This window comes from Centruroides sculpturatus, unplaced genomic scaffold (genome assembly GCF_000671375.1).
Source record: "Centruroides sculpturatus isolate CEXI.00-Female unplaced genomic scaffold, Cexi_2.0 scaffold805, whole genome shotgun sequence".
Taxonomy (NCBI): Eukaryota; Metazoa; Arthropoda; class Arachnida; order Scorpiones; family Buthidae; genus Centruroides; species Centruroides sculpturatus.
The window spans coordinates 18,581-45,010 of record NW_019385299.1 but is presented as its reverse complement, the minus strand read 5'-3'; the positions used below and the strand labels follow the sequence as shown (position 1 = coordinate 45,010).

The window sequence follows — 26,430 nt, the reverse complement described above, 5'->3', positions numbered from 1 at the left end:
GTTTAAAATTCTAAGGTTTTGTTAGAAGTATTGAGAAAAGAATTATCTTACTTTCTTTTCATCCCTAAATTAGAATATCTGATATGACCAAAAACAAAGTATTTTGTTTTTGGTCATATCAGTAACAGTTTCTCTGTTTTACTTCCTTAGCCATTATTTTTATAAGATTTTTGAGATGGAATTTTTTTGTATTTCTTCTTGTTTTAATAAAAATATTCTGACTATCTTCATATAATTAATAAATCATTAACAAACAAGCAAGATACTTTTTAAATAAAGTTTAAAACTCATTCAAATTGCATTTATTAAGAATCCAATTTCCATATTTTTATGCATAAAACCCCATGGATTATCTGTGTTTGAAAGACAATTTGAAAGGAGGTACAGATTATGCAATTATGTGCTAACTTTAAATTCCAATCAGAAAATTTGTGCCTATGGCTCAAAGCTGTTTCCATAAGGCTCAGGGTATACAATGGATTATGCAAAGGATTTATTTTTGTTCTAACAATTTTTTATGGAGTGTATGTCATCAAGGATTATATACACTCCATAAAAATATACACACGAAAATATGGTAGTAGTGAGCAAACTGACATTTCTTTTATCTACAATAATGGTTTTATAATCTGGAAACTGCCAAATAAAAATATACAGAAATTCATTGCCTAGTTTAATCTAATATAAATAATAGACAGGAATATACCAGAATCTGTAAACATTGTAACATTTAAGCCAATGTTATACAAGTAGAAAATAATATTCTGTGTGTAGCGTCTTTGCAATCCAAACAATAATTTTGGTAGACGATCAAACAGCAATTAGTTAGAAAACATTACAGTTTATTTAAAACACTTTTTTAATTCAGATGTATTTCAGGTTGGCTTGTATTCCCAACCCCTCTTCAGTGCTGTTAAAATTACAAAAACAAGGTGAGTTTCACGACATTGGTAAGTAGGATGTAATAAAAATGAGGGGTGACAATAACACAAGCCAACCCAAAATTCATCTGAATTAAAAAAGCATTTTAAATAAATCATAACATTTTCTAACTAATTGCTGTTTGATCATCTACCAAAATTATTGTTTGGATTGCAAAGACGCTACACACAGAATTTGAAGATACAGCAACCACATCTTCTACATTAGAAAATAATAGTTTAATGAACAAAATATACTAAATAAATTTAATAGCCTATATTTTGATTCACCAAAAATTTTTTAAATTTGTATATATAATTCTTTTCCAAAATAAAAATTCTTCCTCAAATTCAAAATATTTCTGATAAATATATAAAACTTTTTTCTTTCTATAGATGATTTTTTTTTTAATTATTTTTGGATGAATTTGTAGCCTTATTAGTAAAAAAAAAATTAGCACATACTTCTGGTTATTATTGTGCATGTGACATTCTAAAATGATTGAAATTTCAAAATTAACAAAAAATGTTCAAAAATTTTCTTCATTCAAACATATTGACCGCTAAACAGGAGTCAGCAATTCAAACTTTCCAAACTTCAGCCAAATCTAGAAGAAACTTTCAGAAGATGGAATTCATGTTTCTAAAGATACAATCTGCAATATTTTAAATGATGTTGGAATTTACCAGGAATTTTGCAAACAAAACCAACCAGTACCAAAGAAATGATAATTAGCCAAAACAAAGGAGGTCATCAGAAATTCCATCATCACACCAAATCCTCTGATCCAAACAGTGTTGGCAAAGAAGTGTCAAGTGTCGCTGTCATTCATGAATCACATTATTTACAAAGATCTGAACATAAACACGTAAGTAAAGACAATGTTCATAAGCTATCAGATTTCAACAAAAAAAAAGTCCAAAACTAACACAAGAAAATTATATGAAAGGCATTTGGCAGGTGGAAGAAGCAAATTTGCTATGATGTGAAACATGGGAAGATTGTCCAAAAGATTGGGTATGACAATGCAGAGAAAACCATTTGCAAGGATTCCTGCCTGATGGTTGTTTGATGGGAAGAGACTCACTTCCACTCATCACAGTGCTCATGCAAAAGTAAAAATATCTGGACAATATTATGTTGACCATGTCCTGAAACCAATGTTTGAAGAGCATTTGCCACAAACATCCCAATGAAATGCACAGTGTATATGCATCACAACAAAACAAGCTCTCACACTTGCTAACTGAAAAAAATCTTGAGAACCTTCAAAAATGTACACATCAGAAAATAATTCCTATTTTCTGATGCATACATTTTTCAATGCAATTTTCAAAAACTATTTCATTTAATTTATATTATTTATTTTAGCATTTATTTCAAATTCAAAACTGTACAGAATATTAATTTTGAATTTGTTCAAATTTATATATTCTACATTACACAATTCTAAGTTGTTAATTCTAAAGGGTTTAAGCCGAAGATTTCTAGATTTCAACCAAAAACTGTTTTTTAATAAAAAGTTGGCTTCCTGAAATTAGCAGAAAATATTTATTTATTTTGTATTTATTTTTAAAAGTTTTGAATAAATATTTAATAAAATTACTTACTTACGAATTATTTTAACCGTGCATCACTAAATCTTTGAGAAACAAGCTTAAATATCATTAGAAAGCATAATAAAAAATTATTTTATGCATCATCGACCAAATATAGCAGAATTGCATAACTTTTCCACGAGAAACAAAGAAAAAAAAACACATTAAAGAAATGACTTTATACATGATTTAACTCCAATTCCATGTTAAATTTAGGGTAAAATTGAAGTTCTGAATGAGAAGTTTCGATCCCCAAATTTTAGATCCCTTTTTCAGGGTCTCTCAAATTTATGGAAGTCCTAACCCTTCACTTAAGGTATCAAAACCCTTCATTTGAGGATCAAAACTCCTCATTTGGGGCCCAAACCCTTCATTTGGGGTTCAAAATTCCTCATTTGGGGTCCAAATCCTTCATTTAAGGTATCAAAATCCTTCATTTGGGGATCAAAATTCCTCATTTGGGATCCAAACCCTTCATTTGGGGATCAAAACTCCTCATTTGGGGTCCAAACCTTTCATTTGGAAGTCTAAACCCTTCATTTAAGGGATCAAAACTCCTCATCCAGAACTGCATTTGTATCTAATTTACTACTGAACTGCTGCAATTATTGAGAAATCAAAATAAAAATAAGCATAATAAAGAAAACTAAGGTATAAATTTACAATTTAATAATTCAATTCTCCATCTCTAATAATTGCATTTAAAACGTTTGATCGATGTAAATGTCAAATGCATTTGTAAACATTACTGCGCTTTAAAAAAACATTAGAAAATAAATCATAGCTTTCAATTTAAAAATATACATATAAAATATATTCTTACTATTATTTTCGATTCTGAATGACTTGAGAAAGTTGGAAGGTCGTGACAATTAAGATAAACGCAATCACCTTCTTCAAAAATTTGAGAAATTCAATCTATTTTAAGAAATTCCCGATTGCACAGGAAGCAGAAGACAAACTTATCATAGTAAAGCGCCATATTTAATGTCAGCGACGACACGCATCTATCCTGATAAAATTTTTCTTTTTAATTAATTATTTATAATGTTTTCGATTAAATATAAATATATTAATATTTTTTATTAAGTGTAATATAAAAGTTTATTATTATAATATTAAAACTATTCAATATTTGTAAATTTATTTGTATTTTTTTTAAGAATAGAGTTCGGTAAACGTAAATTTTTTTTATTGAGAAAATTATGTAATTTAAAAACTTAAAATAATAAATGTTAAAAAACGTGATGTTTTACAATGTTTATTTTATTGAATATAATGAGCAATCGATGATATTCTTTCATCGGCGGTAGGATGATCGAATCAGTTAAGGCGTCAACCTGCTGCTTTGGGGAATCCGGAATTGAATTCGAACGAAAAACTCTTCAAAACAAATTTTGGGGGCATTATTTCCCGGATATCTCGGGCCTTAAACCCAACAATGAATACTGCCGGGTGGTCTCGACAGTCTTCATTGTGGGCCTGTCCGAATCCACGAAGGATGTAATTAAAAAGGCCCGTGAAACTTTTTTGTAAACTCTTTCCGTCCTGTGGGCACTAAGCGGATCTCTTTTAACAAGGTCATTATGGGTTCAGTCCAGCCCACAATGATGTAGCCGGGTAGCGAGGGACGGGGTAACCCGCGAGACGTTACTGCCCAAGGACTTTTAGTGTTCACAGGGCGGAAAGAGACAGAAAAAAAATTAGGATTCAAATGTTATTACAAAAATGATTATTTGTAGAAATGAAAGAAACACATAAAAAGGAAATAAATGCATATTAATTAATTAAAATTTGTTTAAATAGAAAGAAAAATTCGTATAAACAATTCAAATGGTAGCTTTAATGCAATATTAATTACAATTAAATATAAAATTACCTGTGAAATATATTATACAACTTATACTATATGATGTTATAAATATAAGCCGATGACGTTTATACAGGATATAGAATTAGAACAAATAAAACTTTAAGTGAGTGGACAGATCCATTACGCAGGATGGGACAGAATAGAGTTATAACATAATATAATATTTAAAAAAAAATAAATTTAAACTTAATTTTTCTCTGGATATCTTAACCTTTTGTGGGCTTTCCTGCAATGCTAAAGTTAATCGGTAACTTTTCAACAATTAGATATAATTAAATTAGAAATGTAAACTAAAGGTGTAAGAAATCACGTGCATTTTGTTGTGATGTAATATACTGTACAGTACTGTACATCATTCTCTCTGACATATGCTTTTCTTAGACATTTACTAATTTATTTAAAGCGTTTATTAAAGCGTTCTAACTGAATAAAGATTGAAACTTGCCTAGTGTTGAAGAAAAGTCACTTCATTGTGCCAGTATACAATACATAAATACAACACGGTTTCGACAACAACAACAATATTAGTGTTATTTTATAATAATAGGGGAACTAAGAGATTCTTTTTAATCATACCCATTGAAGATTCGGTTAGACTCATAATGGAAACGATCTGATGGTAAGAAACGGACCCACCCATGAAAAATTCCTTGAATTACTCAGTTGGAGTCAATTTTGGATCCCAAGAGAGGTAGGCTAAGCTCGCCTCGGTCATCCAGTCATCAGAATATGTGAGCAATTGCACACATTTGTGGATCTACTCTAAACAAATACAACTTAATACATCCGTTTTATAATAAATAAACATTTTAAAATCGTATTAATAATATTGGAATTAAATTTTATTGAAATAAAATAAAGTCCATGCGAAAAAATTGTATAATTTTGTATTTCTGTATTGCTGAAATAATTGTCTTAAATTTTGGTAGATGAATTTGATGAGTGGTGAATTAGATCGATGAATTAATTAATGTTTGCTTGGCACATTCTGGACAGAAGATATCGTCTCCGTCTGCAATAAATCTTTTTCCGACGAGAGATCGTTTGCACATGGCACATAAAAAGCATTCATTGTGCCAATTCCGATCTTCGAAAGATATAAAGAATGTTCCAGCAATGCCTGTAACAAAATGAATTTTACTGAATAATAATTTCATTAATTAAAAGTGTTGATATATGTACAAAAATTAAATAAAATTTAACCAGTAATTGGTCTATTGCAGGTGACGCATCTTTGTGCAAACAATTCTCCGAAACATTTGGCACAATAGGGTTTCTCATCTCTGGAAGTGAATCGTTGTCCCGCCAAACACACTTGACAGCTAGTGCAAGAAAAACAATCTCTATGCCAAGGTTCGTTGAGATAAGTAATACCACCATTTTCAATTACTTGATAGCATTTGATGCAACGTATAGAAAACTTTTCTTCATAACAGCTAGGACAATATATGTTGTTATCTTTTTGAATGAAGCTTTTGTTACCTATGGAATTAGCACAGACAACACAGCGAAAACACTTTTCGTGCCATTCTTTATCTTTACATTCCATCTTTCTTGTACCTAAAATTATATTTTTAAATCGATAATTAATACAATTAAAATATTTTTTAATTAAGGAAATATTCAAGTTTCTCTGTACCTGCTTTAATTACTTCACCGCAACTGTCGCACTTGGTCGCAAAATCCGATTCGTAACAGGTCTCACAGTAAACTTGGTCTGCTTTCGAACCGAGAGGTTTATTTATCAATGAAGTGTGGCATTTATTGCATGCAAAGCACGTTTCATGCCAATGTTTATCTTTGTAGGAGAGATCCTGAAAAATAATTTATGAAATTATACATATATTATTAATTAAGAGATAAAAATAAAACAATGTTTTTTTTTACTTTTAAATCTACTCCTATTGATTTTCCACATTCGTAGCAAATATTAGAATAGATTTTTTCATAACAACAAACGCAAAATGGTTGGTCATCTCTTAGAACGTATCGCTGACCTGTGAGAGATTCGTCGCATTTCCAACAGCAGAAATGAATTGTGTGCCAATCTTTTGACATTGCTCTGATATACTGCCCATCAAAAATAAGCTAAAAAATCAAGATAAAAATATAATAAATTAAAAATAAGAAACTGAAGAATAATAGAGTAAGTGGTCCTTGAGGAATGCCGGCAGAACTGATAAAAAAATGGAACAGAAAAATTATTTAGAATGACAACAATATTATTTGAAAGGTGTCTTAATGGAGAAGACATTCGAAAAGAATGGAAAATTGCCTTTTTGACATCTATCTATAAAAAAGGAGATAAACAAAAATATGAGAACTATCGAGGAATTACAGTAATAGCAACTTTTAGTAGATATATGGACTAATAATAAGAGATATAATCGAAGAAGAATATCAAACAGAAGAAAAAGATCAGAGTGAATTCAGAGCAGGAAGATCATGTATGGACAATATAAAATGTATAAAACAGATTATGGAGAAAAGACTAGCAACAGGATAGGAAACTCATTTGTTGTTTATAGACTTAACGAAGGCTTATGATAATGTTCTAACATTAAAACTATGGGAGACATTAAAAGAGATAAATGTTAATAACACACTTATCAAAGCAGTTAAAGAATTATATAGAGGATCCATAACGAAAATAAAAATTGGAAAAAAATATCAGAAGGACTATGGTATCAAAAGGACTAAGACAGGGATGTTGTATCTCATCAACTTTATTTAAAATCTACGTAGAAGGAGTATTGAAAACATGGAAAAAGAAATGTTGTAATATGGGAATAGATGTTAACGGTAAGCCGATGTTTGCATTGCAATTCGCAGATGATCATATGGTAATGGCAGAAGATATGGATGATCTGGAATACATGACAAGAAAAATAAAAGAGGAATATTTTAAAGGAGGTTTATATATAAACACGAGTAAAACAAAATATTTCTGCATAGGAGGGCTAAAATAGACATGGAACTGGAAAAAAAGGGAAAAGATTGAAGGATGTGATTATCTTGGAATACAAATGCATCAAGGTAGAAGAGATACATTAGAAATTAATAGATTAGCACAAGATAAGAGAGCAATTAAAAGATTAAATGAAATATGGTAGGGTGAAGAAATAACTAGATCAAGAAAAAAATATATATATATTGCTATTATTGTTAAAAGCATTCTATTATACGGGGCGGGGGCATGGAGAATGACTGGGAAAGAGAAGAGAAAAGTAACAACAGATGAAGTGGATGCCATGAGAAGATCGTGCAGAATCTTGAAAAGCGAAAGAATAACTAATGAGAGGATCGAAAACCTAATGGGATTGAAGGAGACGGTTTTAGAAGAAATACAGAGGAAACAACTTATTTGGTTTGGTCGTGAAAAGAATGAATGATGAAAGACTCCCGAAAATGTCAATGGAATACATTCAACAAAAAAAGAGAGAAAGACCCAGGCGAACTTGGTACGACGGAGTAAAGTTAGCATGTAATGAAAACGGAATTAAAGAAGAATGGTGTATGGATAGAGAGAGATGGAGAGGGTTCCTGGAGGTCGGCAGACGCTATAAACCAAATATAGATAGATATTTTAAAAATAATTTAATAACCTTTACCTCATCACAGGCCGTGCATCGAGGTTTTATTTGTTCTGCGTAATGACGTTCGCAGTAAATTTTGCCGTCTGCAATACAACAAACTAAATCCACTAATAATTCTTCGCATACCGAACATACGAAACAGCTCGGATGAAACGGATTCTTTTCTCCTAATTTCGAATTTACTACTGCTAAATTTCCGAACATCATGATACCTCCACAACCGTAACATTCCTATAAACAGGCAATATTGTAATTAAAATTTTAGCTAAGACAAAACAAAAGAAGAATTATTTTTTTGTTTCATTCTTACCGAAGTATGCTCCAAACCACTTTTAACGTAAGCAATATCCATTGCTATTTTATTACGTTCACAAATAAAGTCTGCGTATTGCTGCCGATATTCTTTCTCTAAAAATTTACAAAAATTTTTAGAGAAATCTTGTTTAGGAAGCTGTTTAATAATCTGTTTTTCACGATATTTTTCACCGGATGTTCCAATTCGAGGTACTTTTTCACAAGGGATTTGATTGAAGTATAATTGAATCTGAAAATATGAGATAGTAAAGTCATTATTAATACAGTATCTATAAAATTAAATCTATGTAAAACAATTGCCTACTTTATCTGGAGACAAGTCAGATGGAACCCAGGAATACCATTCTTCCAAAGCAGTCCGTTTCAAACACATTATATTTTGTTCATCTTGGTCTTTCATCCCAATTCTCTCCCGGATGTTAATCATATCATCGTGACAAATATCGTGACATTCGCGTGAGCATTTACAATTTTCGCAAATAGTTCTATTAGTGAAGTAAAATTGATTATTATAAATTAATAAGAGAATTATAACTAAAATATCTTACCTCCAAGCATGTGGTTTGTAACCCGGGCATTTACTTTGACACTCCAAGCATGCTTGTCCTTCGTCTATTTCTTGGATTAGCACGTCCTTTTAAATAAAAACTGTTTTAAAACGTAATCGATAAATTAAGAATGATTCAGAAAATTTATTTTCATGATTTTTTTTTTTAAATTAAAATTTGAAATTGTTTTATGAATGGTGTCAAAAGCATTAATTCCTACATATTTAACAAACACCAGTTGACTTAGAGATGTAATGTTTTTGTTAAAAACCCCATCCCCAATGGGTTAAAAATATACAGTATAACAACTTGCCGGAAATGTGTTGTCTCTTGTCTCCATTATATCTGCTTTAAAACTTAGATGATGTTGATGTTATTGGAGCTTTCCTGCAACTATTATTAATGCCCCTTGTTGTTTCATCAAATTTAGCCTATTGTTTATATTTCATTTATTGTTTTATTATTACCAATATCAAATCAGAAATAAATTACTTATTAATTACGAAATAATTTTCAGATAAAAATTTACGACAATAATACGTTTTATAAATTTTGTTATAGAACATTGTTATTGTAAATCTGCTGAAGAGGGGCCTTAAGATCTGAAACACGGTGTGTACAAGTGAAAAATCAGGCGAAAAATAAAGATTGTGTTTTATCTGAATAAGACTTCCTCTATTTGCAAAAACTGATACAAAACTAGTATAATAAGTCCGACGTAGACAAAGATATAATTAAAATCGAATTATAATTAAAAAGAAATGCCCTTGCTGCTGTTTAAGGGGCTGTACATAAATTACGTCAGCATTTTTCTTACAATTTTTACTCCTCCTCCCCCATCTTCGGACGTCCAACAAAACTCGACCCCCTAAAATCTTTTATCACTTTAAGAATGCTGAAAACCATAAGTAGAAACAAAACACAAGAAATTTTGAAATAAATGTAATAAAATGCATAAACTGTATAAAATTTTAATAAAATGAACGGACGTCCATTGAAGCTCAACCCCTTCCCTCTTCTCGTCCGACTTGTCGTCAGCACCTCCCTTTCAGTGTGGACGTCATTTAACACTTTACATTTCACTCATTGCTTACAGGTCTTCGTCCAAAGATCCTACTGCAAGATGATCTCTTCTCTTTATTCTGTGCTGTATGATTGGGTGCAACCTTATTAAACTCTTCGGTGATTTCTTGCTGAATGTACTTTATGTCCATCAAAATAACCTGAATTTGTTCTTCTTTACTCGGTGTCATACTTTACCCGTAAAAGAAAGAATAAAGATCGTAACTCCTACGATTCCTGATTTATTGGACACACTACTTATCTGCAATATTAAAAGATAACATTAAATCATGATTAAATTAAATTGATCAAAGTAAATTTGACAGCTGGAAAGGCCTTAGCGATAAAAGTACTAGTCTAGCACTCTAACGAATCCAATTTCAACTGTGACTCAAACCTTCAGTAATTTTTGTGGACGATCTGACGAAATACTGTATATCAATCCTGTCACTCCTTTAGAGACTTAACCGAATCAGATGCATTTGTTAAAAAAACACCGGATGGTTGAGGCAGGTAAAGTGTTGGCCTACCGTTCTGAAAGGTCCTTTCCCCCCTTTTTTTTTTACTCTTTCCACTTTGTGGTCACTAAGAGGGCTTTTTTTTTTTTTTAGCAGATCCATTATGGGTTTGGCCAAGTCCAGGCCCGACATATCGTGAAGGACAGTCCTTTTTAAAAATTCCTGAGAATTTTTCGACCCGTTCGGATTCGATCCCGGATCCCTCAGAGCGGTAGACTGCCACCTTGACCGCTCTGAAGAATCCAGAAACGAACCGGGTCGATAATTTTTCTAAGGTAGTCTGTCCCGGATACGTCGAGCCCCTGCCCCACTGTAGGCCCGCCGAACCACAATGTACCCGAAAGAAGGCCCTCTTAGTGTACATAGAAGAAAAAAAAAAAAAAAAATAGATCCTCGCCAAACAAAAGAAGTTTGAAAATTGTAAGGTGCATTTATGAAAAACAAATACAATTATTCACATTTAAAAATAAACATAGTAACATAATTATTATTTAAAATAATAATAATAATAATAATAAATTTAAAAATTTTATTTTATTTTTAATTTATTTTTTTTGTTTTTCTAAACATGCAAGTCATGAATAGATGGCGTCATAGTTCAAATCAATATGTCGGGCAGTGGTGGAAGTGCTGGTGACTGGTGTTTAATTGAAAGCGATCCCGGTGTTTTTACAGAGCTAATCAAAGGCTTTGGTAAATATTTCGTTATGTCTGTTAAATACGTATGAATTATTTCGTTACTTACTTTTTTGTTGTTAACACGTGACTAGATTTCAAACATTTTATTATGATGTGTTGTTTGTTTATTGTTGTGACTTTCAATTGTAACCAATTATCATCGTTTAAAATTAAGTAATTAAACTTTAAGCACGTTTTATTCGTTAATGATACACGATTTAAACCATCGGCTTTGTCAGTAGATTATTAAGTTATTTTTTTTTCTAATTTTTTAAATGTTGACATTCGGTAGAAGTCAACTTTAGCTAATTTGTATATATAAATATTCACTGAGATTATCTAAATGTTACCTCTACCAACACGTGGATCATTTTTCTGTATAAACTTTATCCATTTAAAAATTGAATGGATGTATTATACTGTGTTCGGTACACATGCAATGCTTGTTTATTGGTTTTTTTTTTCAGAATTTTATATAAATTGAAATTTATAATTAAAAAAGAAAATTATAATGTATGGAAAGGTAGATAGGGTATAGTTAGATAAGAAAAAGAAGAGAAATTAATGAGATTTTAGCAGAAAAACAAAGATTTATGTAATGTTTTATGCTTATTTCAAAGTAAATATTTGACTTCATATTTATTAATGTAGGTAAAATTGAATATATACATTATTATGATTATATCAGTGGCGTGCCGTAACATTTGATAGTAGGGAAGCTGTTTCTGTAAGAAGCCGATTTCCAGAGGCAATCAGTTAATTGCGCGTCAGTGATGGTCAAGGGAGCCAGTAAAAACCGTAGACGTCTCTAAGTGTATTTTTAATATCACAAGTACATTCTGAATCGCTAGCCACGATATAAGGGCTAAAATTATAAATAAAATAATAAAAACTTACTTGGTGAAATAAAATGTGTGGTGGCTGTACCGGTACATACTCGGTACAAAATATTCTTCAATTATATTAATATACTTTTAAAGAAAATTATAATTAAATATAGCTTTGTAAAGAAACGTACATAAAAATAACGTAAAATCTTCTTTACTTTTTAAATCTTAAAACAATCCACTTAGTCAAATAGCTCCCTACGAGTGACTAATGGATGGAATCATAGATGGTCCTGGTAGATGCATGCAAGCGGGCTGCCAAATCCCGAGGATGCCAATACCGGTCAATGTCAAATACCTCTTTTGTCGCATCACTAGTATATGTCAAAGGATGCGACAGGGTTGTTGTACATTTTAAACGTTTCTCACCATAGCTGTAAAAATCTAAATATGTTAAACTTAATAGATTGTCCATCATTTGTTTTCTGACTAATTCGTTTTAGGACCAGGGTTCACAGAAATTTCCAAAATGTACAACTTTTCGGTCACTCTCGTTGAACTGGAAAAATTTCTGTCTTTATTACATCAAATATTATGAAGAAGTCAGTCCCCACTGTACTCAGCTAGAGATTGGTTCGGTTAAGCTTTTGTTTAAGTAAAATTTGGCTTTTTCATCAGGGTTTTATTTATGTCCCCAATTCCCTAATTGCTTAATTATCTAACTACTTCTTAAGTAGAAATAAGCCGAAACTGGTTACTTTGTACTCGAATATTTGTAGTCTCGGGAAAAAAGTGGAAAGACAAATTTTTATGACAGAGGGATATATAAATCGTAAATGTAAGGAAAATAAATTCTAGAGCTTTTTCTGTACCTGGTGCATCTCTCTCATTCATTAAATTTAGTTGTAAATGATGCTACCAAAGTAACAGTTAATTTTTTAATATTATACAAGAATTGCTTTTTTTTTTTCTACATCCCCTTATAGACATGGGACATACGAAATTGTAATATCACTGGTTTAACATTGAAATCCGTGAGTAATATAAAATCAGAGAGCGGAATAAAAATATCAAATATTTTAATGGATTTTTTTAAACTCCTGTCAACTATACAGAACTATCATAAAAACATACCAGTAAATTCTTATTGTTTGGGTTAAGTTATAAATCTACTCATTATTCACATAATCAGGTGAGGGCGGCTAACAGCCCAGAACCGGTCCTGGGTAGAATTGGAAGCGTTATACATGTGTAGCTTCCACCCAAGGTCCTAGGCTTCCACCAGCTAAACTGGGTGAGGTTGGTGCTCTGTAAAGCACATGTGCGAATCTGGCTGTTTGGAAGTTGACAATACAGTGCTTCCACTTTATCACTAATATTCGAATATACAATAGCAATTTTTTTTTTTTCACATGTAGTATAGATATTTGTAATAAGATACATAATGCAGTTATAATAAAATATTGTGTGATTATTTTCATATAATTAAAATTAATATGTATTTATATTTTAGAAAATACAGGAGAAGTGGCGCTTTTGCTGCTTTAAATGACGGCACGTCACTGGTTTATATGACTTATGAATGACTGATAATTTATTTTCAGTGTGTTCTACAAGAAGTAAAAAATATACGATCACTAAAATCTGTAAAGAAGCCAAAATTTTTTAAAGTATTTTTAAAAATGTTTGTACTTGTTACATCAAGGAAAAGGAGGTGAATAACAATTGTTGTCATCTAGTTTTTGTGGCGCTTCTTGATGTAACAAGTCCTTAAATAAAATAAGTTTTTTGTGAACATTTTTTAGAATACTTATACGATAAAAATAAGAACAATTAACATAATAACCCAAAATTTTTATTAGATTAAATGAAATTATAGAACTCTTCTTGCATTTGAATTTTTTTCTTAAACATTCAAAGGAATTTTACAGACATTCTTGTTTAAATTTTCCAGTTTGAATATTCTAGGGCTGTGGAGTCAAGTAAAAATGTACTCCGACTTTGCCTTACGATTTGTTAACAAAATAGGCTTGGGAATTCTAATGTCATCGTATGACCTCAGAATAAAAGCTTCAATAAATAGAGTTCTAATAAAGATAGAGGGTAGAAACTTTTTTATTCCAAGGCAAAAAACTCCTCTAAGTAATGACATAGTCAATATATAAATACGTATTTGATAATTTTTACTTTTCTGGCTGTTATATATAACATAGGGAAAGTGTAGCAATCGGTCAAATGACCCCCCCAAATTTTTACATTTTTTGGCTTGGGACACCTTGAAATGTTGAGATATGCAAAAGATTTGGAGTTTTTTTTTTTTGTATATACAGATGTTAGACTGTGTGTGTAGGGCAAGATTTTGCTCACCCTGTTTGAAGCTTAATAACTTCTGTGGTTTTTGAAGTGGAGTTGGATGGTTTAACACAGGAGTTATTAAGCTTCAAAGTGGTTGAACTAGATCGTGCCCCCCCCCCACACATTCTAACATTCGTGCATACAGAAAAACTTTGAATGTTTTTGCACTTCTCTACGTTTCGAGGTTTCCCGAGTCCAAAAGAATAAAAATTTGGGGGAAGTCATTTTTTGACTGATTGTCATTCTTTTCCTTTGTTATAAGCCTATACTGTATAACAGCCGGGAAAGTATAATGATGATGATTCTGGTTTATTTTTGTATTTTAAAAAAAGTAAACTATTTTAAAAAATTATTAAACATTAAAATTTGACACATCTACTTAATATATACATTCATTTTTATTGACTTGTTTGATGATAGCAATGGTATTTGGTAAGCATGTATAAATAAAACAGTAAATACATTTGTACACAAACAAATTAGTTTAATAAAACTGCTGTACATAATGTATGAGTATATTAGGTAGTATATAAGTATGCACATACATTAAACTAAGTCGAGAATAAAAAATATAACATTTAGACTGGTAAAGAGAAAGTTTGCTTATTTTGATTAATTTGTTATTTTTCATCTCTGTTATAAACTGAATTACTTCTTAAAAAAAGAATCACTTCTATTAAAGCAGCATTCTTAGATGCTCTTAAATCAGATTTAATAATTTTAAGTGTGGAAAATAAATGCTGTACTGAAACTTGGGTTGGTGGCAATGCTATATCTTGGATAATGTCTGGATAGTGTAGTATTGTCATTTTAACATTCAGATTTGAAGAACGATCAATGCGATTTAATTTTTTCATTGCATTGTAAAAATCATCTTTAAGTTTTGTAAGATTTCCTTTTTTGTCTGTATTCATATTAGGACTCAAGCTTAATTCTGAGGGTAGAAACAAGTTTTATAAAATTTGTGAATGATAATAACGAGTAAAATATTCATTAAGTTGACCACACTGGAGTTATGACACTTGACCCCTTCTATATCTCCACCCTGTCAACCTTTAATTTAAGAACCAAAATTTAATAGCATTAATGCCCCTTTATACACAAGCTACTGTGCCAAATTTTGTATCTTAAACTTTACCCATTCTGAGATATTGTATCTCAGAACACAGAATCAAGAAATTTAATTAGATGCCAACACACACTTTTTATTTGACAGTTTTTGGGGTTCAGGAGATCTCCAAATGTGTAGCTTTACAAAAACCACAGAAGGCCAAATTTGATACAATTCTAATACTTTTTTGTTGTATACATAACATGTTCAGAAAGTAAAAAGGAGTCTGAGTCAGTGGATTTTTGACAACTCCGACTCAGACTGACTAACATACTAAAACTCTCCAACTCCAACTCCACAGCCCTGGAATATTCTAGAGCAGTGATTCTCAACCACTGTTTAGTGTGCCGCCACTGCAAATATTCATACATAAGCAATGTAAGAACAGAATCCAAAACATGGATTAAGGATGTTTTGGATTCTCNACTAACATACTAAAACTCTCCAACTCCAACTCCACAGCCCTGGAATATTCTAGAGCAGTGATTCTCAACCACTGTTTAGTGTGCCGCCACTGCAAATATTCATACATAAGCAATGTAAGAACAGAATCCAAAACATGGATTAAGGATGTTTTGGATTCTCAAAATACAGGATTCAGTATTGAACAAAATAATTATTAGTTATTATTTCTAATCAAATTTTTACATAAGGTTTAATTATTAACTGTAAATAGTGTAAATGAATGATTTAATATATAAATAATTTAGTTATTTCATCACAAATGTTATATTTGTTTCACACATTGTGCATTTACATTTTTAATATTTGTTCAGTATTTTAGATAACTCTTACAATTGATATTCAAAATTTTTTATAAAATAATAGACCATGATGTACATAATCAGTTATTTTGCAAAAAAAAATTTTTACGTGTAAACATGATTGGTAGTGAATGTATTAAGTAAAATACTTATCTGTTTTTATATAATGGATTATTAATTTTGCAAATAGTAAATATATTTGAATTATTTGATAAGATAATGTCTTTAAATTAAATATTTATTCAGTTGAATAATTGATTGATAATCACAAAAGTAAAAAAAAAGTTGTCACTTCCAAAAATTTATTATTTATAATCTGGTTATATACTTTTTTCTGCTAAAAAAAAATTGAAGAACAAAGTATTTTTAATTCAGCAATAAATAATATTTGATAGAAATGCTTAAATTATTTATTTTTTAGCTATAATAACTATTAATTTTTTCTCTATTTATTCTAATAATTTTTTTACCTGATTAGAATGAATTGAGGTTCAGTTATTAATAATAAAATTAAAAAGACAAATTGGTACATAGATTTAAAAATGATCAATATTTTACAATTCAAAATATATATTGTCAAAGTTTTGTTTTTTCTATTATTATTGTAATTTTATTTAACTACTATGCATAATTTTAGTAAATACAGGGTGATCATTTAGTATCCCTAATTAATGCTATCAGGAGAGAGATTTAGTAGTCCAAATGCATACAAATTTGGTATGGTAGTATTTCAGGACATGCAGAAGATATTTCCGTAAAATAAAGTTAGTATCAAAAATTGCCATTATGGCAATTTTGCAAACCCACAAATATTTTATTTGTATAAGACAGTCATGATGTATAGAGACCTTAGTGGTGCATGTGATACTGCTCAATGTGGTCCCCATCTTGAAGGTATAAAATCTGAAGGCATTGAAGTGGGTTTGATATCTTCCATGTGCAATTGATCTCATGATGTATCTCAAACACAACTTAATACTGTCATTCAGTTTATAAGATGTCCCTAATAAACCATACTTTTTAAGTTTATTCATGACCAAAAATCACATGGATTAAGATCTAGAAAATGAGTGGCCAAATTGTAAAAGATTCCCAATTATTTCAAGATTACAGCTGGAAATGCGATCTAGTAAAAAAATCCACACCTTATACTGTAAGGTTTTGTTTTATGCGGTGGATATGTTCTACAGAAAAGCGCATATAAAAAATTTGCATAAAAAAAGACTTTACTTGCCTTGAAAAAGTAGGGATACGTTGCGTAATTTTCTAAAATCGCATAAAACCAAAACAATGAGTTAAAATTAACTTAAAACCACATAAAAAAAATTTGCAGAAATTAAAAGAAATAGGCTGCTTAATAAATTACTTCGAATGTCTGAAAGAAATTCATATAAAATTTAATTTCAAAACAATTACAGTTTATACCTTTCAATGCAAAACTCAGAATGATGTAATAGCAACTTGTCGATGGTATCATGTACAGGGGGAATCCCCGAATTGCAAAAGCTCACTCTAAAAACAAATCACTGACATCTGGATGTGAAGAGTTAATTAAATTTTAACCCTTTAGTTCCTCTCCCGAGTTAACTCGGGCAGGTTACATAGCATTACATAAAACACGGTCCTTAAGATTTTTGAATTTTTGGAATGTTTTTAAGTCTCCAAATTTTTAAAAAAGATTTAAAAATATACGGCCAGCTAGTGTTCACCCTACTTTAAACCCTTGTCCTCCCGCAACGTCTATGAGAATGCCCCGGGAAATCCAACTCCAGCTGTGTTCAAGGTCATCCAGATGTGTAAACAATGACTCATCGGTGTTAAATTTCACCGAAGGGCGAGACAAAGGAAGTTAAACTTTAAGCTTTTTCTTCAAAATTAACGCATTTCTTTTGTTTTTTTCAGTTTTAAGTATTTTTTTATGTTTAATTACGTTTATATCAAAAATTGCTAGGAACTAAAGCGATTAAGGTAGATCTAGCTGTCCTTTACATCCATAAACGTTATATGTCAGCGGAAGAAATGGAGTGAGCTTTGAGCGTTCCACGATTTTTGGAGAATCTCCGTACGCGGGCTTCCTAAACAAGCCTATATGTATGTTTGTCCAAAAAAATTTTGGACGAAATACAAACCGCACAACTTCAAAATCGCATAAAAATAATCCGCATAAAAAGAGACCTTACAGTATTAGGGTTCCCTAAGTGTGCGCCACAGCGCCCAGGGGTGTCGTAAAGAGTAAACAGGGGCATCACAAGGGCTTCGAAGCTTGATGGAACTTTCCATCTAGACTAGATCATTCCCGTAACTTGTAGAACTTTCTAGATGACTTATATAGCATACTATTGGACATTGTCAAAGTTTCGTGAAAGTTCTAAGTAGGTGGCGTGGCTAGTATAAATACAGCACCCCTTCGGCAAACCAGTTCAGTTTCTAAATAACCATCGAAGAGTAAACATCTGAGAAGAAAAGTAAATGGTTTTAAGACGCCCACTACCAGAGGAGTACCTGCTTTGTTTCAGTGTGTCGCTTTGTATTTTCGTATAGTCGTAGGAAAATGGAAAGATTTTTATTAAATAAGAAAGTTGACAGTTCAAGCGAGAGTGATCAAGCATCAACAAATGGTGGGGTAGCAAAGAAACAGAAATATCGTAAATACGATGATAACTATTTGAATTTTGATTTGCTTCAGTAGAAGTAAACAATGAAGAAAGACCGCAGAGTGTGCTCTGTTTAAAAGTTCTAGCACTTGAGTGTATTCTCCCAAGTAAGGTAAAGTGACATCTTGAGACCAATCACTCTAACATGGTTGAAAAATCTCACAAATACTTTAGTAGGAAGTTGCAAGATTTACAAAAGGAAAAAAGTCTGTTTACTGAACAAGCCTCAGTACCAAGCAATGCACTGCTAGCATCTTTTAAAGTCGCATACAGAATGGCAAAGTGCGAAAAACCTCACACCATTGCAGAAGAGCTTATTATACTGGCTGCACTTGACATGGTTAATATTATGCTGGGAGAATCGGCGGGAAAATTAATTTCAAAGGTACGTTTGTCAAACAAAAGTATTAGTCGAAGAATCCATCATATAGCTCTGGATCTCAATCACCAATTAATAGAAAAAATGAAAGGCAGGGAATTTGGTCTGCAACTTGATGAGGTTACTGACAGTAACAAAGATGCACACCTTATTTGTTATATACGCTTCCTGGATGATAATATTATCATTAAAGACCTGCTGTTCTGCAAAATCATCATTGGAAGCGCAAAGGCTTAAGACTTATTTGAGATGCTTGACAAGTTTATAACCGAAAATGATTTGGATTGGAAAAAGTTCATCGGTATATGTACTGATGGAGCTAGATCAATGTCTGGTTGCTATGGAGGATTGCAGGTACTTATTCTCAGCAAAGCACATGTGGACCCATTGCATTATCCATAGGGAAACACTTGCATCAAAGTCGATGAGCTCTCAATTGAATTTGGAATTAGAACATGTAGATGTAGTAAACTATATAAAAACTAGGCCACTGAAAGCCAGATTTTTCAAAAAGCTATGCATGGACATGGGAACTGAACACATGTCACTGCTATATTACTGCAGTTCACGATGGCTTTCATATGGCAACATCTTATCCTGTGCATTCGAGCTACTTCAAGAAATTCACACTTTTTTACAAGAGGAAGGTCATGAAAACTCCAGGTACTTTATCAAATCCAACTTTTTGCTGAAACTAGGGTATTTGTGTGATATATTTGACAAGCTGAATGCGTTCAATCTGTCTCTGTAAGGCAATAACATGCACATTTTGAAACTGTTGGATAAGGTTGCGGCATTTAGGAGAAACCTGCAGTTGTGGATAAGGAAAATCAATGAGGATGGAGATCAACATTGTTTCCTTGAATTGCACAAATACTTGGCCTGTAATAAAGTCATTATTTCACAAGACTTGCTGTCCCCTTTCAAGGAACACCTCTCAAAGCACAGTGACAGGTTTGCAAAATACTTTGAGAAAGACAATGTCGAGAAATTTGCGTGAATTCAAGATCCTTTTCATGCTCAAGCTCCACCAGAATTCACTTTGCAGGAAGAAGAGAGTCTAATTGAACTCTCTTGCAACGACAGCCTGAAAACAAAATTTGCTTCTTCCAATTTAGTGAAGTTTTGGATATCAATCAAAAATGAATATCCAACTCAGAGTTCAAAAGCTGTGAGGATCCTCATTCCCTTTGCAACAAAATATTTATGCGAAGCTGGATTTTCAGCTCTAGCTGTAATAAAAAGCAAATATCTCTCAAAAATTGATGTGGAGTGAGAAATGAGAGTGGCAGTGTCAAACATTATTCTGCATTTCGAAAAAATGTGTAGCGATCAGCAAGCTTACTCATCACATTAACTTACTTGTGGTTGAAGGTTTTTCCCATTTATTTCATATTTTTTGTATTTTCATATTTTAGTTTGATGGTTCTTATGATTCAATTTTAATAAATGTGAGCTTCACATTGTGAGGTTCATCTTAAGAGTTGTTTTCATTTCTGTGCCTGATTTATGTCATTGTACACATATTTTGACAAGTGTGCTGGGACAAAATACTAAACCTTTAAGTGTGCCATGGACTGATAAAGTTTGGGAACTACTGCCTTATATAAATCTCCAGCAAGCAGAATTTGTATAACAAACATTTTCAGTTTATTTTATAAACCTGCTTCAGATTTATAAAATAAATCAAAAATGTTTATTGAAAGCAGACAAAAACAGAGCCCTTGTTCTAATGAAAAAAGCATTGTACCTGTCCTGGCTAAATGAATATGTTGTAGATACAGAATGTGAACATATCAATGAAAACTATTTATATCACCTCCAAAATAGTCTCCAGGTTTGCCAGCACTAAATTAGCTAAAGTGAGCATAAACCAGGTATGCAACTTTGACCCATAGTTAATAAAGCCAGATCTCCTACTATATTACTAGAAAAACATATGCATAGAATTTTAGCCACATATCTTAAAGATTACAAATTCTTGATACAAGATCCACAAAAATTAGTTTCCAAATTAAAGGAAATTATGTTAAAAGATGACAAGTACATCACAGTTCTAGATTTTGCTTCACTATATCTGTCCATATGTTTAGAACTATGCTTTTGCACACTATGCAACTTTTCTTTTCAAACACATTTAATCGCTACATCTACACGACAAGCAAGTGTTAGAACTTGCCCACTTATTATGTTATATGTCTTTTTCAAATATAACAACACTTACATCCAAAAATGCGGTGTTCTGGTGGGTAGCCTTTTCAGAAGACCAATGCGAGTTAATAGTAAGACAATTAGAAAATGATGTTAGATGAGTTCTCATCTAAATGGGTGTATTAATGGAAAGAGAATTGAAAAATGAAGAATAGTTATTTTTTTTTGAAAAAGTGAATAGTTTTAAAAATATTGAAATTTAGAGTTTATATGCATATTATATAGTGACAGTAGAGGCAGACAATGAGTTATTATGCACTTAGTAGCGTTGAAAGCATGCACCAATGAGTTGTTAGTGTTAGCGTTGCAGCCATCAGTTAAGACGGTGTAACAGAAAATGCTAAATTTTTATACACTTACAAGATCAAGCACTTGCATTGATATGATATTCCCTATCCATATCAAAAACTTGTGATAATTCAACTAAGTTATATTTCATATTTTGATTACCATAGACTGATCTTAGCTTTAAGCAATTGAATGATGATAAAATAATTGTAAGCAAAATAAATCGAGTTAATCAAATTTTATTTCTTTCAAAATATTGTACACAGAACCGTATATTATGTTCATGGGTACACCGTGACTGACTTTTTTTTTTTCTTTGAGCATTTTTAATTTTTAAAGGTGAGTTTTACCTCGGGATACCTTGATTCTACTACATATCTCAAAATTGCATTAATCAAATACGGTGGTACCATGATACTTGACCGAACAATCACAACCCGTTGGGACAAATTTTGGTTAATAAAATTAAAATGAAAATATTTGTTGTCATCAGTAAAAAGTTTTCTGTGATAAAAATGAGTAACTAATTTAAAAATAAAATGAAACCTTAGAGTGCCCTTGGGGATTAAGAAAAGGGCAACCTGACAAGAAAGGGGAACATGTGGCCCAAGTGCCAAATGTTTGGGTGCACTTATTGATATTTTAATGTTTTATGAATATGGAATTATTCATTTCTGTTATGTTGCAATCACATGTTAAGTAACTTATAAGTTTTTTGAAATTTAGTTGATTTATATTATATGAAAAAATAAGATATAAGTATCAATAATGATCATTACAATCATGCACTGCAAAATTGTGAAATTGAGGAATAGTTAACAACTGGCAGAACCTACCTCTTAAAAAAAGACTCCGCAAAAGGCACAATACCATCGAATTACAGACCAATAACATGCTTACCAACCATGTTCAAATTGCTCACTGGCATCATAGCTGATAACATTGTAGCTTTTTTGGAACTGAACAACATCCTATCAGCACAACAAAAGGGAAAAGCAGGGGGGCACAAAAGACCAACTCTTGATTGACAAAATGATTCTGGAAAACTGCAGAAGCTGGAAAACAAATCTGTATATGGTGTGGATTGATTATAAAAAAAGCATTTGACTCATTACTTCGTAGGTGGATCATAAAATGTATGAAAACAATTGGCAGGAATGAAAATCTTATAAAATTCATGGAAAAAGTGATGGAAAAGTGGAAGACAGAACTGCTTTTCAGTAATGAAAAATATGGAATGGTCAACATCAAGGGAAGCATCTTCCAAGGTTACTCATTGTCACCTCTTCTGTTTGTTTGATCCTATTGTTGATTCTGCATGATCAATAATCCTATTGTCATTGATCATGCAGAAAACAAATTTGGGATATCAAACAGCTAGGAATGCTCAGAAAATTTCTCATTTGCTGTATATGGATGACCTGACACTATGGAAAATCAGAAAGTGAAATTTACTCACTGACCAACACAATCTGTATTTTCAGTTCAGACATCTCAATGGAATTTAGATTGGAAAAATGTGCTGTGACTATGACCAAAGGAAAACTCACAGAATTTGAGAGAACAGAAATGCCAAATGGCCAGGTTATTAAAAATAACCAAGAGGCCTAAAATACCTTAGCATATTTGAGTTAGATAACATCAAACATAGTCAAGTAAAAACAACTATTAGCAAAGAATACATCCAAGGAGGTCAGAAAAATCCTTAAAACAAAGCTAAATGGAGGCAATACAATAAAGGCCATCAATCCTTGGGCTATTCCAGTTGTCAGATATGCTGCTGGTATTGTGAACTGGATGCAGGCTGATTTAGATCAATTTTTTTCAGAAATTGTCCATGCGGTGCCTTATTTTTCCAACCTTTACTCTTTCCTTCAATGTTTTTTGGCAATATTCTTTTTTTGTGCCTTGAACCTTCAGCAGGTTTTGATTTTTCACTTCCATTAATGCCCATTTTTGGCTATTGTTAATGTAATCATCTAGGGTATGTTTTTCTTCTTCACTGTTTGATGCACCTGCAATAGACCTCTGTCCCCAGATTTGCAAGCAGGTACAACCTATCAGTGTCACTGCTTGGATGTAGTACATAGTGAGTTGTCATCAATTTTCTTGATTTCTGATTTAGGGAATGAAAAAGTAGACAAAACTAAAACTTGGCAGTGGTTGCCAGCAAAAACATTTAAAAAAAGAAACTAAAAGCCTTATTCTCTCTGCACAAGAACAAGTGATTAGAAGAAATTCCATCAAAGCTAAAGTTGAAAATTTATCAGTTGACACTAAATGCAGACTGTGCAGTGAATTGGATGAAACCATAAACCATATTCTCAGCTATGCAAAAATATTGCACAGACTGATTACAGATTGAAGCACAACAGCATTGCCAAGGTGATTCACTGAAACATCAAACAACTGGTGGGATTGTAATGTCACAAAAGTAACTGAAAATGAGCGGATAAAAATTTTATGGGACTTCAGATTGCAAACCGATTAAGTCCTAGTGCACAACATATCAGACATAACCATTGCTGAGAAGAAAAAGATGTGGATTATTGATATCACGATTCTTGGTGACAGCAGAGCTAATAATAAAGAACAAGAAAAAATTACAAGATACATGGACTTGAGGATTGAACTCCAAAGATTGTGGCACAAACTAGCAGCAGTAGTATCAGTGATTATTGCGCACTGGGTTCCGTTTCCAAAAACCTGGAGCAGTCCTTGAAGCAAATTAACATCCATCAACTTCAAAAAGCAGCACTGCTCGGGTCTGTGAACATTCTGCTCAGTTACATTACGATATCCTAGATTTGTCATGTTGAGTAACATTCACATAGGGTTCTTCCCAAGAACCCAATGTGAATATTAGTCAACACCAATATATCATTTGTTGTCATGCATCTAATAGAAATAAATTAATAATAATAATAATAAATTTAAATATAAATAAATTACATAAAAGTCTCTAACAGCTGGAATGTAGATAAATTAAAAACTAAATACCATGAATACAATCTTCCAGCAACTATGTATTTGAATTAAATACATTTAAAAAATGTTCTAAAATTAGAATCTCTAACATTCTGTAAAGTTTGATGCTTGATGCAGGCCTCTAAAAGAGTCTGAAAACATTTCATTTTTATATTTAATTCAAATATGTAGTTTCTAGAGGATTGTATGCATTATATGTAGTTTTTAATTTAAATAATAAGTTATTAATAATTTAAATAATTTTAATTTTTAGTTTAAATAAATTACACTTTTGAGTTATTAATATCAGAATTTTAAATTGATTTTATATAATTATATGTAAATGCTTTATTTTATTTATTTATTTATTTTTTAAGGTGTTAAAGGTGTTCAAGTTGAAGAGTTATGGAGTTTAGATCCAGAAAGTTTTGAAAAACTGAAGTAAATAAATTTCTTTATCAAAGAATAATTTTTAATCTTTTATTTAGATGTCATTTTTTCTTAATTGAAATTTGTTATATCAAATAGAAATGCTGTTGTAGCATAAATATTAAACAGATTAATAAAAGATAGGCCGAGTTTTGTCTATTTTTGGCATTTTTTTTTATTCAAATACTAATCAGAAGTGATTTTTATTAGTTACATGATAATTTTATCAATATGTGTATATGTGCATGTAATAAAACATGCAAAAGTCAGCATTGAAACTTGCATAAAAATACAATATACAAAAACAACATAATTTTTTTTGTAGGCTAATAAGACCAGACAAAGCTAGAAATGTTAAAATATCAAGAAGTCCAAATATTTTAAGCAAGATTAAATGTTGTTCAAGATACTTTGCTTCATCATCAAATTGCAACACTAGTTCAAATAAAGAACAATTTACCCGTGTTCTGATGAGACAAAACGTCTGGAAAAATTATATTATTTTTTCCCCCCAGGATTGTTTACATTAACACTGTAATGACTATACAAAAAGTTTTTTGGGCTAATTGAATCTTTTTTCTATATTTCACCAAAGACTGATAATATACAATATAGCAGACCCCTCCACGTGTTGTTGTGGCTCAAAATGTATCTGTTATAAATGTATAGCACTTCCCCCATGGGGGGAATTTTTCGAAAAATTTCTTCTTAGTATACATTCTCTACATACCCTATTACAACACAATCAAAAACGCAAAAACCTGCATCTAAAATAGTATAATAGAAGCCAAGTTCTTCATGGTAAGCCTTAATCCTGTTCCTCTCCCCCACAGGGTGAATATTGAAAAATCCCTTCTTAGTGTACATTCTGTTGACGCACCCTATTAAAACGCAAAAGACCGCATCTAAAATAGTATAAATAGAAGCAGAGTTCTTTACGGTAGACCTTAATCCTAACCATCTCCCTTCAGTGGGGGGAATTTCGACATGCATATTATATAAAAACACATGCGTATTCGAATGCAGCGTTGTGTCAAAATTTCAAAGGAATCAGTAGGAACAAACGAACATTACATTTTTATTTATATAGATAGATAGATGATGATCTGCTTTAGTTAATTTTCACAGAAAAGCATAATGCCTCACAGAAAAGCAAACTTAGGGCGTCGTACTCGTAGTGCCATCTGTTGTACATAAAAGCCTTAACCTAGATTATATCTTTTAATTTATATGAATGTTTAACGGAATAATATATAGCCTATGTCCACCCTGAGGTTCCATTCTAAATATTGGTGAAAGAATTTTTGAAATCGGATGAGTAGTTTCGGAGATTACC

General features: G+C 31.5%; 2 protein-coding genes across 2 annotated transcripts in view; one reads left to right on the top strand and one right to left on the bottom strand.

Moving 5' to 3' along the window:
* Positions 1-5,226: 5,226 nt before the first annotated feature.
* On the bottom strand, positions 5,227-9,351 carry LOC111637338 (four and a half LIM domains protein 2-like). The gene is made up of 9 exons (XM_023382816.1): positions 9,165-9,351; positions 8,852-8,937; positions 8,608-8,788; positions 8,299-8,532; positions 8,004-8,219; positions 6,280-6,480; positions 6,032-6,206; positions 5,596-5,952; positions 5,227-5,512 (listed from the first exon to the last, which is right to left on the bottom strand). The coding sequence occupies exons 1-9, from the start codon at positions 9,189-9,191 to the stop codon at positions 5,343-5,345; spliced, it is 1,647 nt and encodes a 548-aa protein (XP_023238584.1). The 5' UTR covers positions 9,192-9,351; the 3' UTR covers positions 5,227-5,342.
* A 1,682-nt stretch (positions 9,352-11,033) lies between these two features.
* The window catches only part of LOC111637339 (ubiquitin carboxyl-terminal hydrolase isozyme L5-like), a 27,088-nt gene continuing 11,691 nt past the window's right edge, over positions 11,034-26,430 (top strand). The window contains exons 1-3 of the mRNA XM_023382818.1: positions 11,034-11,124; positions 25,043-25,106; positions 25,420-25,576. Coding sequence (XP_023238586.1) covers positions 11,040-11,124; positions 25,043-25,106; positions 25,420-25,576 — 306 coding nt within the window. The 5' untranslated portion in view covers positions 11,034-11,039. The remainder of the gene's footprint in view (positions 11,125-25,042; positions 25,107-25,419; positions 25,577-26,430) is intronic.